The sequence below is a fragment of the Scomber scombrus genome, chromosome 20 (genome assembly GCF_963691925.1).
Source record: "Scomber scombrus chromosome 20, fScoSco1.1, whole genome shotgun sequence".
In the NCBI taxonomy this organism is placed as follows: domain Eukaryota; kingdom Metazoa; phylum Chordata; class Actinopteri; order Scombriformes; family Scombridae; genus Scomber; species Scomber scombrus.
In genome coordinates, this window is record NC_084989.1 from 1,584,879 (window position 1) to 1,601,943 (window position 17,065).

The window sequence follows — 17,065 nt, forward strand, 5'->3', positions numbered from 1 at the left end:
ACAGCTCAACACACACACACACACACACACAACACACCTGCACTCACCACACACACCTGAAATCATTCAGTGCTCATCCTGGTCTCAACAGAAGAGTTTCTCACTATTATAGACAGCAAACCAGCTCTTCTCCCTATGTCTGCCTTCCATAGCTCCCAGTAGCTCCCACTCCTACTAATAACACTGAGGTTGTCCCTACTCATTAATCCCAGGAACACTGCACTTTATTTTATTGTATATAGTATTTAGAGATTGATTATTTGTATATTTTATTTTTCATCACTTCACCATTAAAAGGCTACTGTTGTGTCAATTTTTAACCAATGGATAAAATGTCGGCCTGTGTACCATGTGTACCATGTGTACCATGTGCCTGTGTACAATTAATCAACTGTATATATTTTTTAAAAAGTTAAAATTAGACCATTTATAAAAATTTGTTATTTAGTAAAAACAAGTAAGGAACCAGTTAAATAAATATGTTTTCAGCTGTTGTTTAAGAATGTTCACATCTCTTATAGCTTTAGGTAGAGTATTCTATCATTTTGGAATTTTTTTGGAACATAATTAAAGAAAGCGGCACTTCCTGTTTTGTTGTGTGTATTTAAAGAGTCTGTGATGTAGGCCGGTGCCCAAAAACCATGTAGAGCTCTAAAAACAAGTAAAAGAAGCTTAAAATGTATTGTAAAAGATACTGGGAGCCAGTAAAGTGTCGCTAAAACTAAGAGTAATATCTCACTCTTCCTTATTTTGGTTAAAATTCTAGATGCACAATTTTGAATGAGTTGAGTTTAAAGTGATTGCTTTGGAAGTGCGGTAGTAGAAACAACATTGCAGTGGTCCAATCTATTAGAAATAAATGCATGAATAAGTTCATACAAAAATGAAATGTTGATGCTTGTGTGCCATTGTGATAACCAACTGCATGAATATTCACAAACTTAAATGTTACCATCTATGCTATTTATGCCCTTATTTTTTAAAACAGCCACATAGACTAGCAGGGGTGCCGAAATGATGATGCTGAAAATTACCATATGTACACACACACACACACACGCACACACGCACACACACACATATGTTGTTGTAGGAGACAGATGATGAAGATGAAGAGTCTTGGTACATTAAGGAGCGCCTCCAGTCCTTCCTGCGCTGGCTGCAGGGACTCAACTGGTTCCAGTGTCTGAGAAACAAAAGGCAAACAAACTATGTAATGGTTTGACACTTCATCTCTGCCAAATCTCTGGACACAACTCTACCTCTCTTTATATTCTACGTTTCAGTTAGAGTGATACGAATTGCTGCTACATCGCACATAAAGTGTATTTCCACCTGTTCTTATTCAAATTTTTCAATTTATTTCAAACAGAAACATTGCAAATAAAATACGTTTTTGAGGAGGAAAAGTTTGCCTCATCAATGAAAGCAAAATATGACAAAGTGCAAAGAAAACAGACTTAGTGAATAAATCATGACGCATGAAGATTGTGACTTAAACATCCACTGCAGAGAGGAAAAAAACAGTAGCAGATAAAAACATCAGATCTGTGAGGAGACGAGGAGACTGTGACGCTCCTTAAATTAGTACTTCAAAGAAATGTCAAATTTCCATCATGTTTTCCAAAGCTTTGCACCGCTTTAGCTTTGACTGCTGTTCTTTTAATGACTTCATAATGTCGCATGCTTTTCCGCAGCACTGGTTTAATGACACAGACTGGAGAATCAGCGCCACCAACTGTTTATCTCAATGAGCTAAAAACCAAATATTTGCATAACAGCAGTGGAGGGAAAGAGGCATTTATTCATTTATTTAATTTAACTGGAATTTGTATTACCTGTTGGTTGGAAACAATAGACTAATGGACCCTCTATAGGGATATTCAGAGACAATCCTAAGGATGTTATCAAATGCTGATCCTTTCCATTTTAATGTTAATACAGTGAGTCGCTCAATGACAGGCCAAAATGATACTTAGCTGTATTCAGTTTGTGTGTCTGTACTTGAACAGTGATCTATTTCGATCGAGTAGCTCATGAAAAATAAGGTTTGTCTGATTTAGTAGCTACCACTCTTATTTCAGTGTGCAACATAATTAATATTTATTATTTAATCAACATTGCACATATACTGCCGATATATTTGTATTATCCATACTAACTAGTGAATTTGCTCTGTGTGTTAGAATAAAATGTGACAGATGCAGATGGCAGGTCCAGTATCATGGCATATATGGTCATTCCCATTCATCATGTTACTGTGATGAGAGACAGGGGGCATCAATGAGCAGGTCTTATAGCAGTGGTGTTTTACAATCTTGCATTCTTCTGAGACACATGCTGTCATTGGAACAGCTGATGGAGACATTGTCACTTCCAGAGTTTGAACTGTGAGACAAATACTCAGATTGAGAGGATTCAGAGGATTATTAACCACATGGTAGATGACAGTACTTACAAACAAGACATGTTCCCTACCAGTGCCTCAGAAAGCTGTGCTGTAATCAATAACAGGTCCTTTTCCAAGTTCTCCTCCCTAAAGCTGACTGAAAACCACATCATTGTCCCATTGTGTTTAAATTTTTTTACTTTTGAATATTTACAGTATGAGTCTCTGAGGTGATTTGATCCACAAATAGTAACGTTGAGTGTATGAAGACACAGAGCAGGCTCTGAACCTCAGTGATCTCACTTTACTATTCATGTTGGTTACCATGGATGCTAAACTGAAGCTGGACACACTCATTAAGTGCTACATGTGTGGTGTGTTAGAATAGCAACTAGGCTAAAGGATATATTCACAATATCTTCATGCCCATACAAATATTGAACAACTTATTGGTGGCTGTAATCCTTCACAAATTGGACCTCAGTGAATTTGTATTGAATATCCCTGATCTACATGATGAAGGATGTATATACATATCACATGGCAGTATTCATCACCTGACCCGACATGTTGGACTTCATCAAGGCAAGGTCACCACATTCCCCTATCTCAATAATCTTGGCGATGACCAAAACTACAAAAATAAGACCTCAGGTTTAATAAAGTAGTATGCCCCTTTTACAAATCTATGTTGGTTAAATCCCAGTCCGTTGGCCTACTGAGCATTCAGTGAAGCCAAAGACAGGATTAGCTTGATTCAGGCGACTTTAACACTGTCCAGAGTATTTGGCGAGTGTTGGCGTGCTTTTCCTCCTTTCTCTTTGCATCAGAGTGATACATCTGTTTTTATATATTTTGTGTGCACAGTACCAGATCTAATAGCACTGTGTTTATATTTACTCTAGCCTGCTGGGTTTTCTTTTCTCCTCCTATAACAAGATATTTAGCTGCAAAAAACACACACAGCTTCTATCTGATGGTTCAATTCTCAGTTTCCTGCTGTGAGTTCCAAACAAAGAGCAGAAAATCTCACTCTCTCACATCGGGTACGATTGGCTTGGTGGAAAATTGCCTGCTCTAAAAATAGCCGGGCATAAAGACGCCTGGAAGCTAAACAAGCCACAGTGAACAAAATGCCAGGGCAGGAAGAAAACCTTTGAGTAGCAAAAAAAAATGAATCCCATGCTTTTATTTCATTATTTTCTCTGGAGGAGTGGAATGATATGACTTCATGTCTCTACCGCATCTCACCACCGCATGCTGAACCCAGCTGGAAGACGCCATAGATGTACATTTATCACCGGCTAAGTATGATATCCCTGGAAGATAATGAGTGAAACAAGCTCCAGTAATCATTTGATCAGATCGTTGTGCCAAATCTGCTTTGTGAGAAAAATGATACAGTTTTCTCTTTGCCTTTAATAAAACACCCAGGAGGAAATCACATTTTGGACGGTGAATTATTGCATCTTCTATTACAAACACAACAGGAGAAAACTGCCACATGTGGAAGATATTTCTTCCAATATAAATGCTAATATCTCTCCTTAGTCAAATAAAAACTTGAAGGCATTAGTAATTCTTATGTAAATGTACAGATGTGCTGTACATTAACATCTGGCAAATGGAATGTTTTTTTATAAAGCTGGCTTATCATTAAGCATCCATAACAAGCTATAGTGTGTTATCAGCCTGACACTGAATATCATGTCAGTGCATTCATCCTCATTACATCAGATAACAACTGCAAGGCTACTTTAACACTCAGGGAGTCAAGTCAGTGGTTTGAAGTGGCAACCAAAACAGACTGCTGGATGGAATTTTAAAGTAATAGTGTTAGGAAAATGCTTATTTGCTTCTTATTGAGAGTGAGATGAAAAGATTGATTCTACTTTAATCCAGTCTGTGTGTTTAGTACTGAGCAGGAGTCAGGATGTGTTTAACTTAGTTCAGCAAAAAACTGGAAGTAGGAGGAAACAGCTGATTTGGCTGTATTCAAAGTTTAAAAATACACCTGCCAACACCAATGCTAATGATACTTGATTAACACTTTGTATCATACTTCTTTAACTCAGAAAGAAATTTAGGCAGAACTCAGCCAGCATGTCTATGTGGGCCCCTTAAGGGTTAAATTCGGGCTCCAATATGGATCCTAAGTGGGTTTGTCCACAGTTTCCATGGTGGCTGTACCTGTGTTTGCCCATATGGGCTTCAAGTGGGTTCTGACTGTGTTTCAGGTGGGGCCCAACTGAGTGAGACCCATATAGGCCCAATATGGGGTCTACGTGGGATCAGAATGGACCTTAAATGGGGCCCATTTAGCCAGCCCACATGGGCTTCACATGTGGGGCCCATGTTTCTGAAACAATATGGGGCCGATACAATTTGCCCTGTTTATGCCCATGCCCTCTTAGCCCACTTACATCCTTTATGGGGGCCCATGTTACTAAAAACCACGTAGCACCAGCAGAATTCATCCAGTTAAGCCCACTCAGTACCCACGTAGCCCGAATTTAACCCATGTGGGGCCCACATGGGCATGCTGGCTGGGAAAGGACACTTTGTGATTTTAGGCAAAGTCACATGCTCAAACTATTTCTTGACAAACAACAGTGTATCCATCCACTGCAGCATCTCTCTGGCTGCCAGATATCAGTGATCAGGTTTGGGTTTTGATCACTTGTCATGATGTCACCAAACCAACAAATGTCAAGAAGTAGCTCGAGCACATGACTCCACATAAAAGCACAAACTGTCATTTCCGAAATCGTGTTTGTGAACAGATTCAACAGACGAGATATAAGGTGTTAATTAGTGAGTGTTAGAGGTGTTGGATGACATGTCACTCTTCATGCCAATCATTTTGCCTAAAAAGCTTGATGTAGCTGATTCTATGTATCATATGCTGGTATACGTATTTGTAGCATGATGGATATGTACTGTACAATATACTACATCTCTCTTAAACAAACAAGTTACGACTAAGTGTTCTGATCTGTTACTGTTATAGATAAGTTAAGGTAACTAAAACAGCTTGGTTAAAGTTAATGAATGATTCAAATGTATTGTTAAAAGAAACCAGCCCTGACTTTTGTTAGGAGAGGAGAATATGAGCTTTGGTCTCAAGTGTTGAAGCCACGTTCATTGTACATGCATCCATCCACCCCGACCTCCTTCTGTAGATGTTTGTGGTATTGTAACAATATCACACAGCTTCTGAGAGAGAGCAGTCACAGGTCAGACAATGTCTTTTATCAGGAAAACAGAGGTTGTTTTAAGTATTATATAAAAATGTTGTCTTTTTTTTTACTGAAAAGGACAGCCTCGATAGAAGAACCATCTTTACCCCTCCTTCCTCTACTTCTCTTGCTGTACTGCCAAACACACACTGGTTTGGATTAGAAAATCAAAGCTTCTACACTGCATGAACAAGCTTTCTCTGCTTCTGTTTCTTACTGGCATGCTTTTATATGCTGTGGTGTTTGCACACAAGGCTGGTGTGTCTGATTCTGGTGTGTTTTGAAGGTGTGGAAGTCTTTAACTTAAACTTCCCCAGATTTCAAATCTCTTTCCATGTGGTTGTTTTCTGCGTTGAAAACCACCATGAACAAATCTTTTACTTGGAGTCTTCCCTCATACCTATATTTGTCCTGTTTGACTCCAGGAAATGAAACTTTTAAGAGAAGCTTTAACTATTTTTCAGGGATTCCTCCAAATAAAAGTATCCTTCTTTCCATTGTTCTGATTTAACTTTCATCTTTTCCTTCTTCCCTGCAGAATCACATCGCCTTCGCTGAGGTCACATGACGTGGAGTCGGCCGTGTGGCAGACCCATTGGACGTCCACGCTCTTCACCGTCCAATCCTATTAGCCGGAGCGCAGCGCTAAACCCATTCTGTGTGTGTGTGTCAGTCTGCGGTATGTTGTTCTATGTTGTCTTTATCAGGCCCCTGTTGTCATTTGCAGCTTCTTGTACTTAAGGAAAAAATAAAAAAATAAAGAAATAGGAGTCAGTAAGTCAGTGGGACAGGTTGCTTTTGCTTTCTCCATCTATGCACTTATTCTGAATCTTTGTCAGACTCTCGCCTCCCAAATGAAGCTTGTTGCCAGGCGATGCCTGATACAGACTTGTTGCAAGAAGAATGAAACAAGAACTGGATTGCACAATCTCAGCTCTCTACATGAAACATTTTTCTCATGATCTGGTTATTCTGTGATCAACAGCACTGTTAATATTAAAGAGGCCTCCAACAAGATGGCTGCAGGCAAAAACTGTTCAATACATTCAGTGAGTGAACAGAGAGCGAGATGAAAAAAACATGTGTGTAAAGTTGCTACATTCAGATTTTGTTACTGCTGTTAACACATTACCTTCCTCACATTCGGAGCAGTGGTTCCCAACCTGGGGGTTGATATTATAAATCTGGAGGTCATACGATTATTAATGGAAAAAGAAAGCAGAAAAAAAATCATCTAATCATCGTTTTTCTCTTTAAACCGTTTCACTTCAAGCTGAACAGGTCGGGAACCATTGATTTCTAGAGGACTGCTGTAAATATCAGAATGTGACACCACATTCTGGAGAAATGAAGAACTGTTGGGCCTGTATTCATCAAACTATGAAAAGGTGTTTTTTGTTTGTTTGTTTGTTTGTTTTGTATTTTTAATTTAGTGAAAGACAAAACAAAACTATCCACTGCTCCTATTCACAAACTGTATAAGATCCAGACACACTTCTGTCTGATTGTCTGATGCTAGCTTGCAGTCTTCTTCTCTGCCTTTGTCGGCACGTTGCTGTGTAGCATAGTGCATTACTGCTACCTGTAGTTCAGTAGAATAGTATTAAACCATTGGCAGGACTAGTTTACCCACAGATATACACATGCACCTATAAATTACATTCATATACAACAAAATTGAATTGAAGTATGTACAGTAGTTTGATTGCATAATTACTGCTTGGATTATATTAACAAGTAATGTTTATTTTAATAAAAGAAGCTTATTTTTCATATATCACACTGAAGTCAGAAGAAGACAGGACAGGATTTGGGATTATATCCGGAACCTTGCATGTTGTCAGGTTTATGCAACAAAAGCACTTTGGTTGAAAGATGTTGGTGTCACTTAACTATTAACAAACATGTTGAGCTTCAAGTCATTGCAGACTTTTCTGTATTAACAGAAACCATGATCTTTCTCTAACTTTAACCAAGTGCTGCCAGTGCCTAATACAACCATAAAAAGTTGAATAATGCTGTAGTTTCTGTTAGCAGATATTGAGCTAGACAGAAAATATCATTTAGCCAGCCGTATGTTACTGCAAAAACATAATTGGGAATGCAATTTAGTGGTATATGAATGTAAATTCCATAAAAAATTGCTCTACAGTGCCACTGGAGGGCAAAAACTCAACAGGCTATCTCTGCCTAGGCACTAATGCTCCCCTTGGTTTTGTTTGCAGTTTCTCTCCATACACCTTTTTTACAATCATGAAGTTTTCTAGAAAAGCAAGTGACTGAAAAGCCTAGTGAGTGGGAGAGTGAGGATTGTGTTTTCTTCATGTATTACGTACTTCATAGTCACAGAGTTTGGTTTCCTTTTAATGACTGAAGAAATGTAAGGATTCCTTTAAATGGATGAACATCATGTGATCATTTGTAAACTGAACAAAAAGGTCTCCTCACTTCACTTTGAGTGGCAGTGGGTTGGTTCTTATTCTTGACTTTTAGTAAGGAATTGTTACTCTTAAGTTGGCTATTTACATTATGTTTTGATAAATACAGGCCCAAGTTAAAGTAGCATATCAGAAAACATGTATGTAAAAGGCTCAACTGTAAATGTCATTTTGTGGGGACGTAAATCTGTTTTTGCACAGTCATGTTACAGTATGGGGACTCGCCTCCAAAAAAAGAGTCAATGCAATGTCCTCTGAAGTGATGGAAATGAGTATGTGTGTGTGTGTGTGTGCATGTATTGTGTGTGTGTAGGGGTTTGTGTGTGTGTGTGTAACTCAAACCAATGAAATGACTAAACACTACACTGTGTGTTCTAACGTGAATACAGTAACTGTCAAGGGTTTCTAAGCCGCACCAGACAATCACCACCTCCCTATTTCTTTCTTCCCTCTTTGTAGTTAAGTATTGGGTGTGTGGTAGCAGGTGTAATAATCTAACACAGTATATGATGACATGGACATGGAGAACAGAGCATCATCTCTGCAAACCATTGTCAAAATAATGATCATAATTTGCTTGCTTTTGTCATTTGAAAGTTGAAAAAAAAAAAAATTGAAACGTCAGTCTGACTCACAGGCCAAAACTGAGATTTGTATTATATGCGTTTATTAGTCAGATACATGTAGTTGTCTTATTGTCTCACATCTGATGTCACATGAAGTTAGAGTGATGTTACAGTTGAAGGAAGTGTGGAGATTTCCTTCCTTCTTGTTTCTCAGAGACAGCATTTATTCACGGTTTGTGTCTGTTAATGCAGTGTCTGTAGTTCCAGTTCATGAACACCTCTGATCATCATTGAGACTACAACTTTTGTCATTGCTCTTTTTTCTCTTAAAATGTTGATCATACAGCTCAGGTTCATTTTACCACAATCAGCTTTTGTATCCACACAGTCAGGACCTGTCACCATAGATACCAGTCAAACTGCTATTATACTAGTTTTCTATGAGAAGGCCTGAACCTTTTAGTGTCCACTGACTTAAAGAAACATTACAGCATGTTAGGAAATCTTTCTCTTCTCTGTCTTCTCCGATATCCTATGAGTTGGAGAGATGTGTTCAGTGTAGCTGAGCACAAAGACTGGAAGAAAGAGGGGACTACTAGCTAGTTCCAATAAAAGAGAAAAAAATGTTTCTTATCAAAGAGCTCCAACCTCACCTGTCCTCCAAACTAAATAAAATACATCTCCTTCATTTTCATATCTAATGCCCCTGTTGACAGGACATAGTTTATCAGTGCCTAACAGAAGTCACCTTTACAAAAATGATTCATATGGTCATTTTCTGATCAGCCGGTGACACAGTTTTTTCAGTTTAGGCACCAAAACTATTTGGTCAGGGTTAAAAGACACCGAGTTTGTGGCGTTAATAACAAAGTCATGCTACTTCAGCTTTCACATCTGACGGAAAACTGTCATGATTCAAAAAGCCACTAGAGATCTTTGTCCTGTTGATGTGAATTTGGATCATTTTAGACATTAGTTCTCTTTTGATGTGAAGTAGGATATCTGTGTACTGTACACAGAGATGAAACCACAGCAAACATATTATCCAACATGTTGGAGTGTTTCTTTTAGAACATTTAAACAAGATGTTCATTTGAATTTATTACAGGAGCTTATACTCATTTCATATTGTTATTCAGTAAACAGCAAAGCCCAATTTGGTGAAATATTGTGAGGAGTCATTCTGTGGCAATAGGCTGTTAAAAGTGATTTTGAAGCAACAAAGATATGAGAGCAGCCATGATACATGTCTGTCTTTCTATGTATGCTGTATCCCCATTGGCTGCAGCATCATCAACAGATTACTGATGTGATAACTTCAACATTGCCATCCCCAACCATTTTTGCAGGTCTAATCAGCTTTTTAGCCTCTTTTAGCCTATTTCTCTTTTACTATACAGTGTAAGTCTGAGTTGCTCTGATCAACCTCTGTATGCAGCCAAGCTTTGATAAACCCACTAAAGCCCCAGTATGTGACTTTTAAGTGTTGCATTCTCTTTGAGTCACAAAGCTAAGTATCAGTTTTTCCAAAAAAAGAAATACCCAGTCATCTTCGAAAATTCCAGAAAGTCCTTTAATAACGCTTGTTCTGGAGGTGTTTCCAGTGTGCTCCAAGAGTCATGGAACCATGTGAATGAAAAATAAGTTGTGTCTATATTTGACCATGACCAAACATGACTGGCTGCAAGAAGTATAATAATAATAATAATAATAATAATACACTTTATTTATAGAGCACCTTTCATACAAGGCATGTAGCTCAAAGTGCTTTACAGATACAAAATATAATAAAACAGCAAATAAACAGAATAAAAAAATTGTAATATTAGATTTCAGCTGTTTAAAAATGTTCACAGAGCTCACATCTCTAATAGCTTTGGGTAGACTATTCCATCATTTTGGAGCATAATGACAAATGTCCTTGTTCAGTTTGTATGAAGTGAGCCATACCTTTTAGATGTTATACATAGTCAGATATTTAGTTGGAAGCTATTGGAAGTTGGTAAAGGTTGCTAACAGATTAGCCATAAAAATCCAGTGATATGTGTAGTGTGTGTGTGTGTGTGTGTGTGTGTGTGTGTGTGTGTGTGTGTGTGTGTGTGTGTGTGTGTGTGTGTGTGTGTGTGTGTGTGTGTGTGTGTGTGTGTGTGTGTGTGTTTGTGTCCTTTAGGTTGTTTTGATGTTTTTCTGCCCCCTAGTGGTCAAAACTGGATTAATGCAGCTTTAACTGATTCATCAAGCGCATACTTTTCTGCCCTTTGATTAACTACTTTAAACTTCCTTCTCTTATTGTTGGCGGTAAAGTGATAAGTATATTTGCAGTGTATCCAAGTCAAAGTGCCATCCCTCATCACTCCCTGAAGTCAGTCTCCTTCGTAGCAATAACATGTCGGCCTTTCTTTCCCATTAGGACAGAGGATAAGAACGCATTGAAGGTCTAATTCTTTGCCCCTTCAAATCTCTATTTTTGTAATAATCACTGAAGCACTTCTGAATAAGGACTCCAGGGAAGGAACATGCAAATAGCAGCACTTTAAATCAAGCTGTATCTCTACTCATTGCTAATGAAATGGCTAAACGCGTCGCCGCAGCTTGAAAACAAACATCACACAGAATATTCAGGACTCTAAAAAAAATTAAATCTGCTCAAAATGTGCATCGCAAGAGCTAATACACTATCCTAGCATATTTAAAGAAAAAGAGAATTGTAAAAATGTATATGTTTAAAGTATAAATATAAATATAAATATATATATATATATCCTTTTGGTCATATTCTACATTACTGCAGTCTATTTTCTAATGACTGTGCACTGTGTGAGTGTTCACGATAAATGGTTCTTTTTTTCCTCCAGATAATGTTATTGCTTCTTCATGTCATTTTACTAAATGAGGTATACTTCATGTTATTGTTCAGAATTAAAATTACATTTTTTTTTATACTCTGTTTTGTGAATAGTGATATTCATGTTTGTTATGTTAATAACATTATGTTTCTGACCCGGCTGTGTATTCCATATTGTTCCTCAATCAAGCTCCTTCTGAGGTTTTAGACATAAGTTACAAATGTTTGGAAATGTGAGGTTTTTAACCCCCCCCCCCCCCACCCCCACCACCCCCACGCTGTCATGTGATTTGTTTGCTTCTAGTGGATCATTTTGTATGGACGTTGTTGCTCTTCTTCTAACCCGGTTCTTTTTTTATATTATTCATGTTTCCTTTTAAATTTCTCTTCTTTCAATCTGAGTTGAAATTGTGACCTTTTACACTGTAGAAAAGAAGAAATTTACAGCCTTTGAATAAAAAAAAACATTGAATGGAATCAAACATTTGCCTCCAGAAAGAGTCTCATTCCTCCCATTTAAAGCATGTATTCTGAGTGTTCTGCACTTCATTGAGAAACAATCAAATTTATTATCATGGTGCATTTTTATAGTCTTATGATACTTTTAAACATAACAAGAATTTTCAGAGGCAGTCTTTTGCCTCGACAGAGTTTGAGTCCCAGATTCCTCAGAATAATATTTTACATTGTAGCCTTTGGTAGATTTTATCTCTGTGGATCCTCAGTGGCAGAAAATCTGACTTTTTTATTTAATTTAGCTTTACAGTTCATATGTTCATTCTTGGCCAAACAGAACCAACTTCAGAGCGGCTGACAAAAACTGCCAGTGGTGGATCGGGTTTATGTAAACCACAGGGGCCAGACTGGGACCTGTTAACTGAACTCTGAAACTAAGTGTTCAGTTTAGCAGTGAAGTGGTTCAGAAGCGTAGTCAGCCAAGTTATCTGAAGAAATATAAAGTAGGACAATGAGTCATTTTAGCAACAAAGTTAACATCTTTAGATCTGTAATATAATTCCATGGTCATGATGCACCAAATCATAACATTTAACAATCCTGTCTCTTAGAAATGATGCTCATATGCAAGTCAATAACACCAGCAGATACATTTAGCTAGACCAGTGGTCTCCCTCTCCTGGAGAGCTACTGCCCTGCATGTTTTAAGTATCTCCTCGATCTAACACACCTGATTCTAATAATTAACTCGTTATCAAGCCAGTTGACAAGCTTCAGCTGTTACCATGACTGCAAAAACAATCGAACCAATCAGAGCTTTTTAAGACTGGGACGTCATCTTCCCTTGACAGGTGTGGATGAGAATTTTGCAGCTGTACAAGTTGTTGTTGACTGAAATGATTCTGGTCGGATAAATATGCCAGTTACTTTGATTAGTTAAGGTGGAATAGCCTCCCAACCCCTGCAACTGAGGCTGAGTATATGGAATCACTATTAATGTCTTGACCAGACATTTCATTTCAATCCATCTAATTGCAGTTGATCTTTTAAACACTGCAAAAAAGTCACAGGATCACCAAAGTCAGTAGGATTCATCCACTGGGGCCCATAAACATCTGTATCAAATGTCATGGTAGTCCTCTTTGATATTCAAGTGATATTCAGTGACCTCACTGACCAACACTGACATTAATGAGACGATTAATCACAGAGACCAAATCTCTGGGACAATCAGAGGATGACATGTGATGGGTTAATTTTACTCAGTCTACAAACTACTGTGAGACACTTACCTACCACACAGTTACACCTATGACACATTTGTCTTGAAAAAAGGACAAACCAACACATAGATGGTATTTTGTAATGGATGGCTGCTTTGGTAACATTTGTATCTATCAGATGTGGTCTGATATGGAGCAGGATTAAAAACAATACATTTCCATCCCTTTCAGAACTGCTTCCAGTGAGTCTGAGCCACAAAGCCTTTGAGTTGGGACATATCAGCTCCTCCCCTGGGAGATTTTTTAATGCACAAATTAATATTATTCTTATATAATAACAAGCCGATAAAGCGTTGACACTTTCAGAATCTAGGAGAAACCTGACAGTACAACTAAGTCTGTGTCCTTTATATGGGTTGATGTAATCCACATTAAACATGATTGTGATATTTGAAATGTTTCTGAGAAGTCCTTAAACAACATGTGTGTACCTGTGTCTTCAGAGACAGTGTGCTTTATACAGTACACTCATAATTAAACCCAGTATGATATCATGGATATTAATTAGCTTTGAATTGTTGTGTAGAGGATTATAGCTCTGTGGAATTGTAATTAATTGTACGAATATGTTAGGGGTGACTTTACAAAGGTTCTCATGAGATTTGCTCCTATCTAATATGCTGAAGAATCCCTTTGAGATGAGAGGCAAAGTGTCTTCAAGTATCTACAATCAAATCCAGTTCCCCTCAATTCAACCTCTATTAATAACTATGATCTGGATGACTGAGAATCTACACAGATGTATTTATAGATTATTACCAGGATCACATGTATGTTGCAATATGAAGATTAAACAAGAAACTATTTTGTTCACATTGTATCTTTGGTAAGATCATGGTAGGAAGGTTTCACCTCTGATAACAGCTGCTGTCAGAAGTGTGTGTGTGTGTGTGTGTGTTTTTCTAGGCTCTGGTAACATTTTAAAAATATAAAACCTTCATGGTTTAACCCTCACATACTGTTCATATTCTGACTCATAATTAGTCTCACCAATTTACATTCATAAATTCATTAATAAATGTGATGAAAAAAAGACATTAACAATCACTATTTTATAGTCCAGGAGAACATTTTATAGAATGTGAAGAATACACGTTTGAATGCTGATTTATTTTAATAAACACAAACATTTTGTACATTTTATTTCCAGTTGTGTATACTGTGGGTCACATTAGGAAAAGTCCAACTAACAGAAATGTGAATGTGGTGTTTATAAAGCTCTCAAAATGTTTTTCACTACAGTAATGCGATTGGTCATAGGGAACAATTGGCAGCAGGTTTGAGTGGTGGTTCCATATCCAGCTTCCTTATTACATTTGTGCTGTGATATGCAGATTATATGTAAAGATGGACATAGCACAGTGTGACATCACCTGATGTGGTTGGAGCCATGAAGAAGGCCAGAGTTGCTGCTTCTGGTTTGCTCCATTTTGTGTGTGTGGACATAAGGAGTACAGGGTGTTGCCTTTCACGCTCTGGAAAAAAAAAACTCAGAGGTGCACACATGTTATGCTACTTTAGCTTAATTGTGCTGGCAGGGAAGGTACTAATAATCCACTGTACTGACTTCACTGTGGAAAATGAGCGGTATGACAATGTTGGAAGTAGCAGTAGTCGATGTAGTGTAAATGTCACACATGAGCCTGTCAAAATGAAAATCCAGATATAATCATCATCGTTTTTTGATGAAATAAATGTCAACTAACATCAAAGATACATCAAACATACATGAAAGCCAGTTTAGACGCTGAACTCCATCTTTCACATACTGCACTTGACTGCTTCCAACAGAGAGCTCACAGTCTGATTCCAGATTTTCTATCATAATGTCAAAGAAACAGAGACACTGACATTAAACATAGAACATGAAACAGCAGGACTACATACACATCACGAGTATCATTAGAGCTTTACCTCATACCAGTGTTAACAAAAGAATCGCTGAGAATGGAAGAAGAACAAAATCAATGAAGCACAATGTAGCAATAAACAGGCTATTAAAAATAAAATGTAACACTTTACTTTAAGTTCCCTTGTGTAGCAGCTTTAAGTGGTCGACAACTCACTATTATGTTGCATATGTATAAACAGATAATAAGGAATAATGTTTACCTCGCTGCCACACCATGGGAAATATCAAAATTCTCTCAGCTGGGGGGGTCATGAGACTATAAAGGTGCCTGGCAGCAAGACTTAGGCCCTGTTTACACCTGGCATTCTATATTTCTTCATGGGATGAGTTATAATTGCTGACAAATGCTGTACATTGACAAACTCATTGACATCATTAAATCTCCTTATATCAGTTTATTACATTACATCATAGTGTGTTATTAAATACAGGGGCTTGATGTTAAAGAATAAAAACCCTGGCCTGTTGTAATTAATATACTGAAAGCTGCACTTCAGGTCTGCTTTAATACATTAAGGGTCTGATTTACTAAAGGTCTGCGTGTGTAAAAACGTGTGTAAAGTTGACATCACCTGCAAAATATGTGCAAGCTGATCTACTAACACAGCACACTGAGGTTTGCGTCTTTAACTGTGCAAAATAATACATGCTGTCCATTTAGTACGTTTGTCATAATGAATATGTAATAAGAGACGTTTTAACCCCAGTGTGCAAAATACAGGGAGGAGAAAATGTTAATATGTTATTTAGTACACACATTGTGATTTACCAAACCTGAAGGTATTATTTCTGACACTAACTGCGTCTATAAATAATACGTTTGAAGGACAGGTATTAACCTGCTGCTCACTGCTCACAGATGACTTCTGTTACTGTAGAGACGAGGAGACGGAGGCACAATGACAGAATACACACAGGACAGAGTGGAATATTTGTGGTTTTACTAACAGCATTGACTTCGTCACTAATACTCTCCATATGTGGGTTTCTCTGGTAATATTAGTTTTTGTTATAACTCAATATATTAGTTAACCTCTTCCACTAGAACCTGATCACATTTCATTTTGTTCTTGCAGCTTTCTGCTCGTCCAAACTCTCCATAAAGACACAAAACCCTCATTTAAATACTGCTGTCTCCACCCTGTTGCACCTGTTTTCATTTACACAGTTATTCTAGTAGATCACCCGCAAAACACACACAAATGAAACGCGCAATCTATTGCACTGTGCACGCAATTTAGTACCCACTATTTGGGATCTTGGTAAATCAGGCCCTTAATGTATATTTGTCCTGTTTTTTGGGGTACTTTGGCTTCCCAAAATAGTACAATGCTGTTAAAATGTATTAAAGCATCAGCAGTGTTTTTTTTGTTTTTGTTTTGTCAAATGTACAAAAGGTATTCACTGTGATGACTTCATTGTTTGCTGAATGCTCGTGTGACTCAGCTGTTTGTCTGTCTGTCTCCACAGGTGGGTCATTAGCACAACACACACATATCACAGTTTTGCCCATAAAGCAACCATGTAAGCTTATGAATATGTGCTGATATATTAAAGGCATTGAAACTTCCTTTACTGGAAGTAAAGTTGAAGCAGGGGTCCAGTTTTGTTGTGAGTATGTGATATGCACCGTAACCACTCTGCCATGAAAATATATCTGTATATCACAGAGTCATCATGAGGAGCGGTGACGATCGTCCGTCATGCTCATAATGGCCATTAATTTAAGCTAAACATAGCAAAAATAATTCTTAAAAATGACAGTGACGCAGCCTTTAAAAGAACAGGAACAGTCTCCTACTAATAACATTTTAACTCGCTGAAAAGGGCTATAAAGTGCTCTCGGTTTATACAATATGTCAAGTATACAGGGCCTTTAAAGATGGTAGGATATATTGTTTTGCTTGTCTGTCAGTGAAGATGAAATCTGGGCTTTT

General features: G+C 37.7%; 1 protein-coding gene across 1 annotated transcript in view; it reads left to right on the forward strand.

Annotated features, from left to right (window-relative positions):
- plppr5b (phospholipid phosphatase related 5b) overlaps positions 1 to 6,196 on the forward strand; it is a 121,677-nt gene extending 115,481 nt beyond the window's left edge. Inside the window, exon 6 of the mRNA XM_062441689.1 lies at positions 6,167 to 6,196. Within this exon, the coding sequence (XP_062297673.1) occupies positions 6,167 to 6,196 (30 nt within the window). The remainder of the gene's footprint in view (positions 1 to 6,166) is intronic.
- The last annotated feature ends 10,869 nt before the right edge of the window (positions 6,197 to 17,065 follow it).